At 40.5% G+C, this 18,109-nt stretch overlaps 1 protein-coding gene across 3 annotated transcripts in view; it reads right to left on the reverse strand.

Annotated features, from left to right (window-relative positions):
* Positions 1 to 18,109, reverse strand: part of rbms3 (RNA binding motif, single stranded interacting protein) — an 807,584-nt gene that overhangs the window by 18,969 nt on the left and 770,506 nt on the right. For all 3 annotated transcript variants that reach the window (XR_009803506.1, XM_061882138.1, XM_061882137.1), the window contains exon 13: positions 5,906 to 6,024. Coding sequence is in view for 2 of the 3 variants with exons in the window: in XM_061882138.1 (XP_061738122.1) it covers positions 5,906 to 6,024 (119 nt within the window). In the remaining variant the exon portion in view is untranslated. The remainder of the gene's footprint in view (positions 1 to 5,905; positions 6,025 to 18,109) is intronic.

Consider the following 18,109-nt stretch of genomic DNA (forward strand, 5'->3'; position numbering starts at 1 on the left):
GTTATATGACGCATAAATAACCAACTAAGAAGGTGCCTGGTATGTTAACGCAATATATTATGGTAAGAGTCATTCAAATAACTATAACATATAGAACATGCTATACGTTTACCAAACAATCCGTCACTCCTAACCGATAAATCCGATGAAATCTTCTTCCTCGATGTCGTTTCTAAACAACTCTGCCAACTCCAAAGGTATGCGCCGCTTCCTCCTGTCGTTTTCTGATGCACATTTCACTACGTCCAGCTTGTAATCTGCAGTACATGATTTCCTTTTCGGTGCCATTTTCGTTCAGCCCTTCTCAGTTTTTATAAGTTACCGCCAACGATGAAATGATCCATTTTAATAGCTACGGCAGTAGCATATAGCATATAGCAGTTAGCATTCCATGGCCCACAATGCACTTCTGCCATGACACTCTGCCACCAAATTCTTATTGGTCGACGTGTATGTGACGATTGCTGACATTTTCTTCGTCTCTTCCGCGAATGGGATAAATAATCTTATTTGATATTTTACGGTAATGTGTTAATAATTTCACACATAAGTTGCTCCGGAGTATATATCGCACCCTCGGCCAAACTATGAAAAAAACTGCGACTTATAGTCCGAAAAATACGGTAAATATTGCAGACGCAAAGGGTAATAGAAATCAAGACTGATGCTAAATATGTGTCCTAAATAGATTGAGGACATCTCTAGATTGAGGGTATGGTGTAGGATCCAAATTATTTATCCTTTAAAGCAGTATTTTTCAATCTTCAAAAGGCACATTTTTCTCCTTAAAAAAACCCGGACGCACGGACCATTCACCATCCCATCAATATAGAGCTGTACTGTTAATACAGAGCTCGAGCTGTATTATTTACAGTCGCGATCAAAAGTTTACATACACTTGTAAAGAACATAATGTCATGGCTGTCTTGAGTTTGCAATAATTTCTACAACTCTTATTTTTTTTGTGATAGAGTGATTGGAGCACATACTTGTTTATCACAAACACTTTGCTGGGTATTGTGGCCAAACAGCTCAATTTTTGTTTCATCTGACCACAGAACTTTCCTCCAGAAAGTCTTATCTTTGTCCATGTGATGTTAGATGAATCACAAATTGAGCTGTTTTGACACAATACCCAGCAATATGTTTGAAGGAGAAAAGGTGAGGCCTTTAATCCCAGGAACACCAATTCCTACCGTCGAGCATGGTAATGGTAGTATAATGCTCTGGGCCTGTTTTGCTGCCAATGGAACTGGTGCTTTACAGAGAGTAAATGGGACAATGAAAAAGGAGGATTACCTCCAAATTCTTCAGGACAACCTAAAATCATCAGCCCGGAGGTTGGGTCTTGGGCGCAGTTGAGTGTTAAACACACGCCAAAAGTGGTAAAGGAATGGCTAAATCAGGCTAGAATTAAGGTTTTAGAATGGCCTTACAAAAATCCTGACTTAAATGTGTGGACAATGCTGAAGAAACAAGTCCATGTCAGAAAACCAACATATTTAGCTGAACTGCACTAGTTGTGTCAAGAGGAGTGGTCAAAAATTCAACCAGAAGCTTGTGGATGGCTACCAAAAGTACCTTATTGCAGTGAAACTTGCCAAGGAACATGTAAGCAAATATTAACATTGCTGTATGTATACTTTTGACCCAGCAGATTTGCTCACATTTTCAGTAGACCCATAATAAATTAATAAAAGAACCAAATTTCATGAATGTTTTTTGTGACCAACCTGTATGTGCTCCAATCACTCTATCCTAAAAAAATAAGAGTTGTAGAAATTTTTGGAAACTCAAGACAGCCATGACATTATGTTCTTTACACGTGTTTGTAAACTTTTGATCATGACTGTATATAAATTTAGAGGATGGTGTAGGATCCAAACTATTTGTACTCTAAAACAGAGACATGCACGCTATGATTCATCTACTTCAAACAACATAGGCAATAGAAATCAAAATTGAGGCCCAAACGGACTTTGATAATACACCTCTAGTACTGAGGGGACAGTGCAGGAGCCAAGGTATTTATCTTCTTCAAGAGACAGCTGCAGTTGCAATGAAACTATTGCAGAGAAAATAGGCAATAGAAAGCAAGACTGGGGCTTTGCTAGACTTAAATAACACAGCTCTACATTGAGGGGAGGGTCTAGGATTCAAAGTATGTATCTTCTACAACAGTGTTTTTCAACCACTGTGCAGCGGCACACTAGTGCACCGTAAGTTAGTCTGGTGTGCCGTGGAAGATGATGTAATTTCACCTAATTGGGTTAAAAATATTTTTTTTCAAACCAGTAATTATAATTTGCAAATATTGTGCCGTTGTTGAGTGTCTGTGCTGTCTAAAGCTCGGGAGACCATGTTATACTCTTCTATATCAGTAGGTGGCAGCAGGTAGATAATTGTTTTGTAGATGTCAGGAACATTGTTTGTTGTCGTGATCACAATATGTATAAGACAGGGAGTAAAACATTATCTAATGCTTAAACCAAAAATAAACAAAAGGTGAGTGCCCCTTAGAAAAGGGATTGAAGCTCAGGGAAGGCTATGCAGAATGAAACTAAAACTGAACTGGCTGCAAAGTAAACAAAAACAGATTGCTGGACGACAGCAAAGACTTGCAGCATGTGGAGCTGAGACGGCGTCCACAAAGTACATCAGTACATGACACAGCAATCAACAAAGAAGGATAGCAACCACTTAAATTGTCTGTATTGCTAAAAAAAAAGCATGTGCGAGGAATAGCGCTCAAAAGAAGACATGAAACTGCTACAGGAAAATACCAAAAAAAGAGAAAAAGGCACCAAAATAAGAGCGCAAGACAAGAACTAAAACATGACATACAGGAAAACACCCAAAAACTCAAAATAAGTCAGGGGGTGATAGTACACCTACTTTGAGACAAGAGCTATAGTGATGCATGGTTGGTTGTGGTTTAAATTAATATCCAACACTTGTGAAACCGACTTTTTACTGTCTTTATCGGCTGCTCAGTTTCGTTTTTAGATGTTTTCTGCTGGTGGTGTGCCTCTGGATTTTTTCAGTGAAAAAAATGTGACTTGGCATGAAAAAGGTTGAAAAACATTGCTCCACAACAGGCCTGGGAAATTATTTTACTCAGGGGGCCAATTTTAGGTTAAAAAAAAAAAGTGTCTTGGGGCCGGTATATCTATTTTTAGGTACACTAATACAAAACCTCACAATAATGATTGAAAGCTAAAACATTATGACAGACCGCCTTAAAAAACGGAATGGAATATGAAGGTTTTTTTTTATTGAATGAGACACCCAGAATGTACATGAAAATAAAGATATGTGGTATTTACAATATTAACTATGAAGGATAAAACACTGAATATCGACAATATATTTTATCATCAAGCGAACCACAACCAAAATGCAACAAACATAGTGAAATATGAATGCCAAGGGTAAAAAAAAAAAAATAACACCAACAATCTGAGATATCTCATATGGACCAACGTAATTACTGTATTTTTTGGACTATAAGTCACAGTTTTTTTCATAGTTTGGGGGTGCGACATATACTCCGGAGCGACTTATGTGTGAAAGTATTAACACATTACTGTAAAATATCAAATAATTTTATTTATCTCATTCGCGGAAGAGACGAAGAAAATGTCAGCAATCGTCACATACATGTCAACCAAAAATAATTCGGCTGGGGAGACCCACAAGTGCATTGTGGGTCATGGAATGCTAACTGCTTTATGCTACATGCTACAGATGTAGCTATTAAAACGGATCCTTTCACCGTTGGCGGTAACTTATAAAAACTGAGAAGGGCTGAACAAAAATGGCACCGAAAAAGAAATCATGTACTGCAGATTACAAGCTGAACGTAGTGAAATATGCAGCAGAAAACGACAAGAGGAAGCGGCGCATACCTTTGGAGTTGGCAGAGTTGTTTAGAAGCGACATCGAGGAAGAATATTTCATCATATTTATTGATTACAAGTGACAGATTGTTTGGTAAACGTATAGCATGTTCTATATGTTATAGTTATTCAAATGACTCTTACCATAATATGTTACGTTAACATACCAGGCACCTTCTCAGTTGGTTTTTTATGCGTCATATAACGTACACTTATTCAGCCTGTTGTTCACTATTCTTTATTTATTTTAAATTGCCTTTCAAATGTCTATTTTTAGTGTTGGATTTTATCAAATAAATTTCCCCCAAAAATGCGACTTATTTGCCACGTAGATACATATATTTTTCCTTCTTTAGTATGCATTTTTGGCCAGTGCGACTTATACTCCGAAAAAATACGGTAGTATATCATGCACATTCCAAGTATAGAAATACTTAGTATACCGTATTTCCTTGAATTGCCGCAGGGCATATGGTATGCGCCTGCCTTGAATTACTGTCGGGTCAAACTCGCTTCGCAAAATAATTAGCGCATGCTTAGTATTACCGCCGGGTCAAACTTGTGACGTCACGAGTGACACTTCCCCTGTCATCATTTTCAAAATGGAGGAGGCTGATTTCAATACCGGCAATTTTGAAATCGCATAAATGGAAGAAGATTAAGAGCTATTCAGTAGGATTTAAAGTCCAAGCTATTGAATACCGGAATGCTAAAAAGAACAGTAAGCAGCTATGTTTTATTAATATACCTGTGGAGCCGACGGTCCGAAAGACAGGTAGGGCACGCTGGAGCCCGGCCCAAGATGGTGGTGAGCGAGCAGAGGAGCGGAAGACCGACCTGGACTGAGGTTTTATTGAAAAATAAACAAAGTCAAACTGCTCAAGCCATGTCCTTCCTTGGTGGTCCTGGGAACCTGCAAGACGACGGCTTGAGACCGTCACAATACCATAGCTGCGTGTGTCCAATATGAGTCATTTAATGACTCCCGCCTCCTGATGGTAGAGGGCGCTAGGGAGCTTTCTTGAGACTATTCGGCTGCAGAAGAAGTAACTGAATGACGTGATATGTGCTGGGATGGATATGACGGACCGTCTGGTAGCAATTTTCTAAACTTGACTTTCAATCGAATTAGGAAGTAATAAAGGACGATTTCCATTGAGACAGAGACTTTTAAAACTGCAGAAAGATAAGGAAGACTTCTATAAAAAAGTTAGATGATTTTGAGCAGGAGCTGGCATTGACTATATTTTAAAGTAAAGGTAAGACCATAATAACGTTTTTGTTTTTTTATTAAATGTGCTTTTCATGATGGTATCCTTACATCACACTCAAAGTTTTACTGCATGCCTTTGGTAAGTGAGAAAGAGGTTTTAAAATAATTAGCGAATGCTTACTTTTACTGCATGCCTTTGGTAAGCGTAGGAGTGAGAAGAGGTTTTAAATTAATTTGCGCTCTGCGGCAATTCAAGGAAATACGGTAGTTAAAGACTTATGGTCATTAGAAAACATATCATGATTGCAGCTATACTTTCCATCTTAAAGATCTAAAACAATTAATTATTTGTGAATGTCCGGCGGGCCAGATTGAAAAGCTCAACGGGCCGCATGTGGCCCCCGGGCCTTAATTTGCCCAGATCTGCTCTATAAGAAAGAGCTGGAGTTAGAATTAATTTATTGCGAAGAACTATTTTCAGTATCGCCCACCCAACAATGAAATGGCTTTAGCCTGTTAGATGAAAGTTAAAATGTAAAAATGTCATTGTGTAACATTAGGACGAACTTTCCATTTGTGTCATCTTTAGAGATGTATTCCACCCAGTGATAATGACATGACATCATAGACAGGAGAGTGGAAATGGACTAAAAAGCCGACCAATGACTGACAGACTAGGTTTTAATGAATCAATCCGACTCTGGTTCTTGGCGGTTGAAAAAAAATAAGTCAATGTTGGTTAAGTTAATTTTTCTGCAGACTTCCTGCCCGACTTCGGTTCCGGCGTACTTACTTGGACTGGTATGAGTAAGCGTGTTCAGCGGCACTGTCCACCTGAATCTGTTGCTGCTGCCCGCCCACTTCCTGTGATGAGGGAGCTGCCGTCTGGGGGGAGGCGTCAGTCACCACGCCCTACGGACACACAAGTTAAGAAACACGTCAACTTGGACAAATAATCCACCGGTGCTTGATGCATTGGGGGGGGAAAAAAAAATAAAAAAAATGCAGCTGCTACGACTCGTGCAGATCCACTGACTGCACAGACGGTGGAGGCTTCAGACGACCACATGATGATGGCTGATACAGCAATTGGGTTTCTCGAGCAGAGTCTCCCCCGAGTGAAAACAGTAAGCAAAGTCAACAGGTGGAGGCCTGGGTGACAATTACAGTCGGGAAATAATTCATATGGCCTCATTCCTGGGTGGATCTCCTTCTGTAAAGCAGTCTGCTGAAAATGATGGAAAGTGCTAGTCTGCATTGCTACGAAAGCTGTGATCCAAGTTGAAAGTGCCACAAACATAATTTTAAGATATATACACATCCATTCATCCATTTTCTGGGTGCTGGGGCCTATGTCAGCTGCATTCGGGCGGAAGGCGTGGTACACCCTGGACAATTATCCACCTCATCACAGGGCCAACACAGATAGACAGACAACATTCACACTCACATTCACACATTAGGGCCGATTTAGTGTTCCCAATCAACCTATCCCCAGGTGCATGTCTTTGGAGGTGGGAGGAATGCAGTCGTGGTCAAAAGTTTACATACACTGTAAAATAACTGAATGTCATGGCTGTCTTGAGTTACAATTATTTCTACAACTTACATTTTTTTGTGATATGGGGATTTGAGCACAAAGATAAGACTTTCTGGAGAGAAAAGTCTGTGGTCAGATGAAACAAAAATGAAGCAGTTTGGCCACAATACCCAGCAATATGTTTGGAGGAGAAAAGGTGAGGCCTTTAATCCCAGGAACACCAAGCCTACTGTCAAAGCATGGTGGTGGTAGTATTATGCTCTGGGCCTGTTTTGTTGCCAATGAAACTGGTGTTTTACAGAGCGTAAATGGGACAATGAAAAAGGAGGATTACCTCCAAATTCTTCAGGACAACCTAAAATCATCAGCCCGGATGTTGGGTCTTGGGCGCAGTTGGGTGTTCCAAAAGGACAATGACCCCAAACACACGTCAAAGGTGGCAAAGGAATTGATAAATCAGACCAAAATAAAGGTTTTAGAATGGCCTTCCCAAAGTCCTGATTTGTGTACAATGCTGAACAAACAAGTCCATGTCAAAAAACCAACAAATTTAGCAAAACTGCACCAATTTTGTCAAGAGGAGTGGTCAAAAATTCAAGCAGAAGCTTGCCAGAAGCCTGTGGATGGCTACCAAAAGCTCAATCTTAATACCAAATATTATTATTGCTGTATGTATACTTTTGACCGAGCAGATTTGGTCACATTTTCAGTAGACCCATAATAAATTCATTAAAAAAAATAAATAAAAAATCATGAATGTTTTTTGTGACCAGCAAGTGTGTGTTCCAATCACTCTATCACACAAAAAATAAGAGTTGTAGAAATTATTGGAAACTCAAGACAGCTATGACATTATGTTCTTTACAAGTATATGTAATCTTTTGCTGCGATGAGGTTGCGACTTGTCCAGGGTGTACACCGCCTTCCGCCTGATTGTAGCTGAGATAGGCGCCAGCGCCCCCCGCGACCCTGAAAAAGGAATAAGCGGTAGGAAATGGATGGATGGATGGAATCTTTTGACCACGACTCTATGTATATAAAACACTCTACTGCCATCTGACGGCAAAGGTGGATAGTGCAATTAATATTAACTTACTAATTGTTGGCAGAAGTAGGAAGACACACTAGATGTGCGCTCCTATGGAAACAAAAATAAATGCGCCAGAGAAAGGAAATCCCGCTATTGATTCAAATTACTTAAATATGGTAAATATTGAACACGTTACATATTGTTATGAACATGTCTGTTATTACATTTTATAGACATACTTGCAGTGTGTATATAAAATATTGGAGGGTTCTGAAGTTGTTTTACAGGGCTTTGAAAGCTAAAACGTTGACCCCCATTAGCCGCATTTTCCAAGCGTTTTTGAAAAAATCATCTTTAAACCCCACCCCTAATAATTGTTATTTTTAGAAAAAGTAAAGTTATCCTTCAAGGTACCGTATTTGCTGGACCATAGGGCGCACCGGATTATAAGATGCACTGCCGATGAGCAGGTCTATTTTCGATCTTTATTCATACAAAAAGGTGCATCGGATAATAGGGCACATTAAAGGATTCGTATTATTTATCAATTTTTTTCTAAATGGAAAACACTTCCTTGTGGTCTACACAACATATAATGGTGGTACTTTGGTCAAAATGTTGCATAGATTATGTTTTACGGATCATCTTCAAGCCGCTTTCTGACAGTCGCTTTAGGACGCGCCGTTTGGGGGGCGGTCTTATTTACATGGCTCACCTTCGACAGCGTCTTCTCCCCGTCATCTTTGTTGTAGCGGTGTAGCGTGCAGGGACGGGAGTGGAAAAAGTGTCAAAAGACGGAGCTAACTGTTATAATGACATTCAGACTTGACTTAAATCAATAACGGAGCATCATCTCCTCATCCGGAAAAAACAACAAGGTCGAAAATGTGTCCCGTGAAAAAACGTCCGACCGGAACTCTCTAATAACTAAAGTTCCTTGGGTGAATTATGTAAACTCACTACACCGGTATGTTTTAGCGCTTTCATGGCGAGTTTATTGACAGATGTAAGTAATAACTTTACACTATTTTATATTAGAAATGGCAACAACGGAGAATGAATGTCACATAGCAAGAAGATAGAGACATTTTTCAGGATTTATGCAGATCTCAAATACAGATCAGCAGGTACCGGAAGGTAAGAAAAGTTGCTTTTACATAATATTGCGATGCAAACAAAACACCAGATAATATGTCTAACCTTAAACCCACACCATAATAACACTTGTATGTTTAATGTGCTGACAATAATTCAAGCGGTGTGGCTTAATACCTTACCTAAATCGTACTAAAACATTTTGATGGATCTTTGAGAGCCGTGCGTAATGTTCTATATTTTCAATGGAACATATAAAATGTTGGTGTGGTGTTTACTTGAGTCATATTGCAGTCTACACGTATCTCTTATGTTTGACCGCCATCAACTGGTCACACTTATCATGAAACCATGTACCAAATAAAGTTGCTTCAAGGTGGGTAAGCAAGACCAGAATTATTCCGTACATTAGGCGCATTGTCGAGTTTTAAGAGGAAAAAAAGGGTTTTAAGTGCGCCTTATAGACCAAAATCTATGTAAATATAAAATTTTTACATTGTTACGGTATATATCTGCGGCTTATATGAACACACCTTTTTTTCTTCTAACATTTTGTGGGTGCCGCTTATAGTCCGGTATATTAAAATCTCAATTGCTTGTTGGGTTAGCAATCAAATGGATTGACTCGTCCAAAAAGTACGTACTGATGTCTTTAAAGGGGAACATTATCACCAGACCTGTGTAAGCGTCCATATATACCTTGATGTTGCAGAAAAAAGACCATATGTTTTTTTAACCGGATTTCCGAATTCTAAAAGGGTGAATTTGGCGATTGAAACGCCTTTCTATTGATAGACTGTCGAGCGATGACCTTTCAATCTTATTACACGCACCAAGTCAAATCACCTGTTATTTTTCCGATATCCACACAAGAATATGTGGATATCCTGCAACACTCAAAGCAGATGCATTTCCAACGATAAAGTCAACGAAATCTGCAATATTAGAAAATAGACCACTGAATCTGCCCGAGTGCGAGCTGTTCAGGGACAACGGCTGTCTATTCCCGCAGACGAGCGAGGTAAACCCCCTGGATAAGATTTATGCCACTTCTTTTTCTGTCTCATTTTGTCCACCAAACTTATAAGGTTGTGCATGAGTACACAAAGGTGAGTTTTGTTGATGTTATTGACTTTTGTGGAGTGTGATAATCAGACATATTTGGTCACGGCATGACTGCAAGCTAATCGATGCTAACATGCTATTTAGGCTAGTTGTATGTACATATTGCATCATTATGCCTCATTTGTAGCTACATTTGCATCCAGCCTTTCCCTCCACCCACATTTAATTCCAAACAAACACATACCAATCGTTGGTTAGAAGGCAATCGCCGAATTCGTCCTCGCTTCCTCCCGTGCCACTGTCTGTCATGATATGGCTCAATAGCTTCAGTTTCTTCTTCAGTTTTGTTTTGGCTACCTGCCTCCATACTCCAACCATCCGTTTCAATACATGCATAATCTGTTGAATCGCTTATGGCGCTGAACCCCAAGTCTGAATCCGAGCTAATATCGCTATACCTTTCTGTGCTATCCGCCATGTTTGTTTCTGTGTGATCACGCGGTGAAGTCACAGGATAATGGACGGGTGGATATAACGACGGTTAAAATCAGGCACTTTGAAGCCGTTTTTTCGGGATATTGCTTGATGAGTAAAATTTTGAGAAAAACTTAGAAAAATAAAATAAGCCACTGGGAACTGATTGTTATTGGTTTTAAAAGCCTACTGAAACCCACTACTACACACCACGCAGTCTGATAGTTTATATATCAATGATGAAATATTAACATTGCAACACATGCCAATACGGCCTTTTTAGTTTACTAAAATACAATTTTAAAATTCCCGGGAGTTTCGTCTTCGAAACGTCGTGTAATGATGACGTGTACGCAAGACGTCACGGGTTTTTAGGAAGTATGAGCGCTGCGCACACACACCGCTAAATGTCGTCTGCTTTAACGGCATAATTACAGAGTTTTTTGGACATCTGTGTTGCTGAATCTTTTGCAATTTGTTCAATTAATATTGGAGAAGTCACAGTAGAAAGATGGAGTTGGGAAGCTTTAACCTTTAGCCACACAAACACACGGTGATTCCTTGTTTAAAATTCCTGGAGGTGAAACTTTCCTATGGATCTGAGCGCGGTAAAGAGAACATCGATCCCGACCACATGTCAACCAGCAGGTTTCGGTGAGAAAACTGTGGTTAAAAAGTCAGTTCTTACCGGAGAAAAGCTGAGCTTGTGCCGTCCATAGCTGCCGTCGACTCCCCTGAGACATTACGTGTCAAGACACCCGTGGAGACACCCTTCAGGTAATATTAAACTCACTAAAACACTAGCAACACAATAGAAAGATAAGGGATTTCCCAGAATGAACCTAGTAAATGTGTCTAAAAACATCGGAATCTGTCCCAATGCAATCGCATTTTTATTTTTCTAGTCCGTTTCTATCAATATCGTCAAACACGAATCTTTCATCCTGTCAGGCCTGGACTTGGTCTTGGGTTGTTTTCCCGGGGTGCGAAGCGAATGGAGTGGAAACGGCGTGAAGGTAGGTACATGTTTAATTTATTTACTCAAACTATAAACAGGAACAAACAAAAAGCGCTCACAATGGAGGTACAAAACTTGGGCTATGAAACAAAAGACTAGCACAAAGGCTATAAACTATAAACATGAAACAAAACACTTGTGCTATGGCATGAATGACAAAATCTTACGTGGACAAAATGAACAGCATAGCAAGGCATGAAGCAGATAATCTAGGTCGTGAAGGAGGTGATGTTGCCAGACTGACTACCTGGTAACTGTGGCTTAAATAATGAACATGATAAGTGAAAACAGGTGTGAGACAAAACAGGTGAACTGATTGGTCGTCATGGTAACAAAATAGGGAGTTAAAAAAAAGGAACTTAGAGTCCAAAGGTCAAAAGCACCTGGTATTCCTAGGCAGTCTCCCATCCAAGTACTAACCAGGCCAGACTCTGCTTAGCTTTGAGAACAGATGAGATTGGGGACGCTCAGGGTAGTACGACCATACAAAACGCATGATCAGACATGACAGATGAAAACTACATCAGTTGGCATGGTAACAAGACAAACAAAGAAATGCAAAACAGAACTAAATGTCCAAAAAACTAATCATAACATGACCAAAACAAAACATGAACCATAGGCGTGACACATCCTCGTTTAAATTAATGGGGAAATTGTCGTTTTCTCGGTCCAAATAGCACTTTTTGTTGGAGGCTCCCATTAAAAACAATGTGAATAAGTGAGGAGCCATCAAACATGTGACGTCATCATCTGCGACTTCCGGTAGAGGCAAGGCATTTCTCTTAGCACCGAAAGTTGCGAACTTTATCGTGGATGTTCTCTACTAAATCCTTTCAGCAAAAATATGGCAATATCGTGAAATTATCAAGTACGACACATAGAATGGACCTGCTATCCCCGTTTGAATAAGAAAATCTCCTTTCAGTAGGCCTTTAACCCTTCAGAAATTGTAATAATACGTTATTTGTTAAGCATCAAAAACAACATTTCCATAAACTATCTATTTGTTCAGCAAAGGAGTACATTAAGATGAGTTTAAGTGAAAGATGCACACTGCAGATAACAGAATCCTATTTTAGGATGAATTATGATTGTTTTCCAATTAAGTCTATGAAAAAGAGAAAGGACAAATGTACTCAGTGAATCGATCACAACAGCCTATTGGCACTTTTTTATGTTCGGACTATACCTGCTAGCCCACATGGAGTCAATCACCCATAACAAGCTCTCAAGGATACTGCGACCTGTCTATACATCTGCCCTGCAGACACCGCGTGATGCATCGATGTACACCCGGCTGCTGAGCGGACGCCGGTGAGGAAGATGAAAACGTTAACAGGGGCCCCGGGCGACACCACAACTACATCTTTCTCCCGCTTCTGTGTGCGCCTTTCAGAGAAGAGAGGAGAAACTAATGTGTCTGTCAGGGAGGGAAGCAGTCATTGTCTGAGGCTGCCGGGCTAAACAGGCCGCTGTGGCTGATAGATGTGTGCCTTTCCACTGCCTTCCATCCCCCAGCATCTTTACACGTGTGCACGTGTGCTGGGGGGGCCACCCTGCATCTCACTTGATCTCCTGTCATCTGACAGGCGACAGATAGTCCATCTAAATAGGACCACACTGTCAGTTACCAGACAGCCGCCCCTTCAGGATTTCTCATAAACTCTTAGTGTGGTTCTCAAACTTTTGCCCACCAAGTACCACCTCAGAAAACACTTGGCTCTCCAAGTACCACCATAATGACTAACAGTAAAATACCATAGCATAGTAGTTTAGTTTAGTCTTTATTTGAACGGACAATACACAGAAACATTAAGCTTGTCAGAGTTGCCACTGACAGTTTGTTTGTGTTTTAGTTTCTCCTCTGTGTGTTTAATATTTCCTGTCCTTAGTTCCTGTCTAGTGCTCTTATTTTGGTTCAGCTTCCTGTTTGTCTCCCTGTGTCCTGTTTTCACTCACTATTTCACCTGCTTTGTTCCTCCAGTCAGTGCTGGATCATTGTATTGTCATTTGTATTGTCGTTGCCTCATGTCACTCTTGTGTCTCTGCTACCTGTCGTGTCTGGCATCATTTCAGCTATTACCTGTCGTGCTACATCTTGTTCTGGTCGTCGTAGCGGTAAGCTGTTTTTGTTAGCCATTAGGTATTTCCAGTTTTTCTGTTTGTTATCTTCTAGCTTCCATGCTAAAGTTCCTTTTTGTTTTCTAGCTTCCAGTGCTAGCTCCCTTAGTTTGTTATTCCGCCCACGTGCGTGCTTTTTGTTTGTTCTTGTTCTATTATTTATATTAAATAATGTTTTCATATCCAATGCCTGCCTCCATCTCTGCATCTTGGGGTTCGACAACAAATAACTCTGACAAAGCTCAAAGACTGATATGTTCTGTACCAGATTATAGCTAAATAGATCATTTCCATTTGCAATACCTGGCTACCTAAATTAAGGGGATACAAAAATCAAGCAATAAAATTATGACAATGAAATCATACCATAGTGTGGAAAGGCGGAGCGGAGCGAGGCAGGGCACGCAGTTGCCCGGCCCAAGATGCAAGGTGGCGTGGACTGCGAGCAAGCAGCGAGGCGTGGCACGCCGGAATCAACCCCGCAAATATTATCAGGTGCGTGGGTCGCCCAGCTGGGCACAAATTAAATCTCCTCTCGCACTATATAAAAGGGCAGCGGAGAGAGAAGGAGACAGAAAGAAGTCGATGCCGAGTGAGGGCGAGAGAGAGCCACAGGAAGACAAAGACGCACGCAACTGAAAAGGTGAGGCGGCAGAGGAAGAGGGACACGGCAAGGCTGAAAAGCAACCCGTAGAGACTTTTTATTATAGAAAAATACAAGAAAGTCTAACCTGCGCCACAATGTCCTTCCTTGGTGGTCCTGAGAACCCGCACAACAGCAAGAGACCGTCACACATAGCAAGTAATCAAATTAAGAAAAGTAATAAAATGCCCTTTCATGGACACACACTTAATATACAATACAAACACACCTCATTTACACCATTACACAATGACTATACATGCTCTTGTTCACATCTGTCATCATTTGTAAAAAACACCATTATTTTAACAGACACACCTCACAATTTACAACAAAAATGCTGTCATAGAAAACTATTATACACATGAAGTTGATGTGTCAAACATAGTGCCCACCTTGGTGACCGTGTGAGAAGCTTTGATTGCTCCAAAGCCACTTTTTAACTTCAATTGTGAATGAAGAGTAACCTGTTAGACTTTTCAAGTTTGTTGGGGCGGTTTAGCTCAGTTGGTAGAGTGACCGTGCCAGCAACCTGAGGGTTGCAGGTTCAATTCCCGCTTCTGCCAACCTAGTCACTGCCGTTGTGTCCTTGGGCAAGACACTTTACCCCCCTGCTTCCAGTGCCACCCACACTGGTTTGATTGTAACTTAGATATTGGGTTTCACTATGTAAAGTGCTTTTAGTCACTAGAGAAAAAGTGCTATATAAATTTAATTCACTTCACTTCACTTGTGAGGTTATTCCATTCCCTTATGGCTTTATATTAAAAGGCTGATTGTGCAAAATATGTTTTACATCTGGGTAGGTCAAAGTATTCATTAAAAACGAGGCAGAGGTTTTATTTAACAGGTAAATTTAATATTTTTGGATATACGTGTTGGGGGGCTAAAGGTTGCGTCACTGCCATTTGCAGATGATGTGGTCCTGATGGCACCATCGGTTCGTGACCTTCAGCTCTCACTGGAGTGTTCAACTGCTGGAATGAGGATCAGCATCTCCAAATCTGAGGCCATGGTTCTCAGCAGGAAACCGATGGTTTTTACAGTTTTAAACTCCTCCCAGGTGGAGGAGTGGTGGTGGGCAACATAAATTAAGTGCTAGACCACATAAATGACATAGTGGGCCACGTAAATGATGTGGTGGGCCACATACATGACGATCAATCGATCAATCAATCAATCAATCAATCAATCATTCAATCAATCAAAATTTACTGGTGTAGCCCTTAATCACAAATGTCTCAAAGGGCTGCAAAATTAATTGGCGGGCCACATAAATGACGTAGGGGGCCACATGAATGAAGTGGTGGGCCACCTAATGACGTAGTGGGCCACATACAATGATGTAGTGGGGCACATAAACGAAGTGGTGGGCCACATAAATGATGTGATGGGCCACATAAATGACATTGTGGGCCACATAAACAATGTGGTGGGCCACATGAAACAACATAGCATGCCATATTATTGTGGCAGGGCACATTAAAATCAATCAATCAATCAATCAATCGTTGGCCACGTAAATGACGTTGAGGGCCACATAAAATGATGTAGTGGGGCAAATAAATAATGTGGTTGACCACTTAAATGACATTGTGGGCCAATCAAAGTTTACCTGTATAGACCTTAATCACAAATGTCTCAAAGGGCTGCAAAATATTGTGGCGGACCTCAACAAAATGACGTGGAGGGCCACTTAATATCATGTGAGGGGCTTTGTTAAAATGATGTGATGTGCCACATTTGAATTATGTAGCACAGTAAAGGGCACCTTAAAAGGGCACCTTAAAATCAATCAATCAATCTGAATCAAAGTTTACTTGTATAGCCCTTAATCCCAAATGTCTCAAAGGGCTGCAAAATTAATTGGCGGGCCACATAAATGACGTAGGGGGCCACATGAATGAAGTGGTGGGCCACCTAATGACGTAGTGGGCCACATACAATGATGTAGTGGGGCACATAAACGAAGTGGTGGGCCACATAAATGATGTGATGGGCCACATAAATGACATTGTGGGCCACATAAACAATGTGGTGGGCCACATTAAACGACATATCATGCCATATTATTGTGGCAGGGCACATTAAAATCAATCAATCAATCAATCGTTGGCCACGTAAATGACGTGGAGGGCCACATAAATGATGTAGTGGGCCAAATAAATAATGTGGTGGGCCACTTAAATGACATTGTGGGCCAATCAAAGTTTACCTGTATAGACCTTAATCACAAATGTCTCAAAGGACTGCAAAATATTGTGGCGGACCTCAACAAAATGACGTGGAGGGCCACTTAAAATGATGTGATGTTAAATGATGTGATGTTAAAATGATGTGATGTGCCACATTTGAATTATGTAGCATGCCACATTAAAAACACAGTAAAGGGCACCTTAAAATCAATCAATCAATCTGAATCAAAGTTTACTTGTATAGCCCTTAATCCCAAATGTCTCAAAGGGCTGCAAAATTAATTGGCGGGCCACATAAATGACGTAGGGGGCCACATGAATGAAGTGGTGGGCCACCTAATGACGTAGTGGGCCACATACAATGATGTAGTGGGGCACATAAACGAAGTGGTGGGCCACATAAATGATGTGATGGGCCACATAAATGACATTGTGGGCCACATAAACAATGTGGTGGGCCACATTAAACGACATATCATGCCATATTATTGTGGCAGGGCACATTAAAATCAATCAATCAATCAATCGTTGGCCACGTAAATGACGTGGAGGGCCACATAAATGATGTAGTGGGCCAAATAAATAATGTGGTGGGCCACTTAAATGACATTGTGGGCCAATCAAAGTTTACCTGTATAGACCTTAATCACAAATGTCTCAAAGGACTGCAAAATATTGTGGCGGACCTCAACAAAATGACGTGGAGGGCCACTTAAAAAGATGTGATGTTAAATGATGTGATGTTAAAATGATGTGATGTGCCACATTTGAATTATGTAGCATGCCACATTAAAAACACAGTAAAGGGCACCTTAAAATCAATCAATCAATCTGAATCAAAGTTTACTTGTATAGCCCTTAATCCCAAATGTCTCAAAGGGCTGCAAAATGAAATGGCAGGGCCACCAAATAAATGACGTGGTTGGCCAGATAAATGACATGGTGGGTCACATAAATGGCGTGGTGGGCCACATAAATGGCGTGGTGGGCCACATAAATGAAGTGGTGGGCCACATAAATGGTGTGGTGGGTCACATAAATGATGTGGTGGGCCACATAAATGACGTGGTGGGCCACATAAATGAAGTGTTGGACCCCAAAAAAAGACATAGTGGGCCACTTTTAACGACTATGAATGCCACTTTAACGTGGCAGGCCAAATTACATTAATTGATAGGCCACATAAATGATATTGTGGGCCACATAAATAATGTGGTGGACCAATTTAAATGACATTGATTGACCAATCAATCAATCAATCAATCAATCAATCAATAAATCAATCAATCAATCAATTACAGTTTACTTGTATAAACCTTAATCACAAATGTCTCAAAGGCCTACAAAATTAATTGATAGGCCACATAAATGATATTGTGTGCCACATAAATAATGTGGTGGACCAACTTAAATGACATTGCGGGTCACAAAAAATTATGTAGTGGGCCACATAAATTATGTGGTGGGCCTTACGTAGTGGGCCACATCTATGACGTAAAGGGCCATATAGAATTATGTAGATGGCCACGTAAACTAAGTGTTGGGCAACATAAATGACACAGTGGGCCACATAAAATGATGTAGTGGGCCACGTAAATGACGTAAAGGGCCACATAAAATTATATAGAGGGCCACGTAAACTAAGTGCTGGACCACCTATCAAAATGATGGGCCACATAAAATTACGTAGTGGGCCACATAATGACTTAGTGGGCCACACAAATGACGTAGTGGGCCACATAATGACTTAGTGGGCCACTTAAATGAAGTGATGGGCAACATAAATTAAATTGTGGACCACGTAAATAATGTG

The sequence above is a fragment of the Nerophis ophidion genome, linkage group LG21 (assembly GCF_033978795.1).
Source record: "Nerophis ophidion isolate RoL-2023_Sa linkage group LG21, RoL_Noph_v1.0, whole genome shotgun sequence".
NCBI classification, from domain to species: Eukaryota; Metazoa; Chordata; class Actinopteri; order Syngnathiformes; family Syngnathidae; genus Nerophis; species Nerophis ophidion.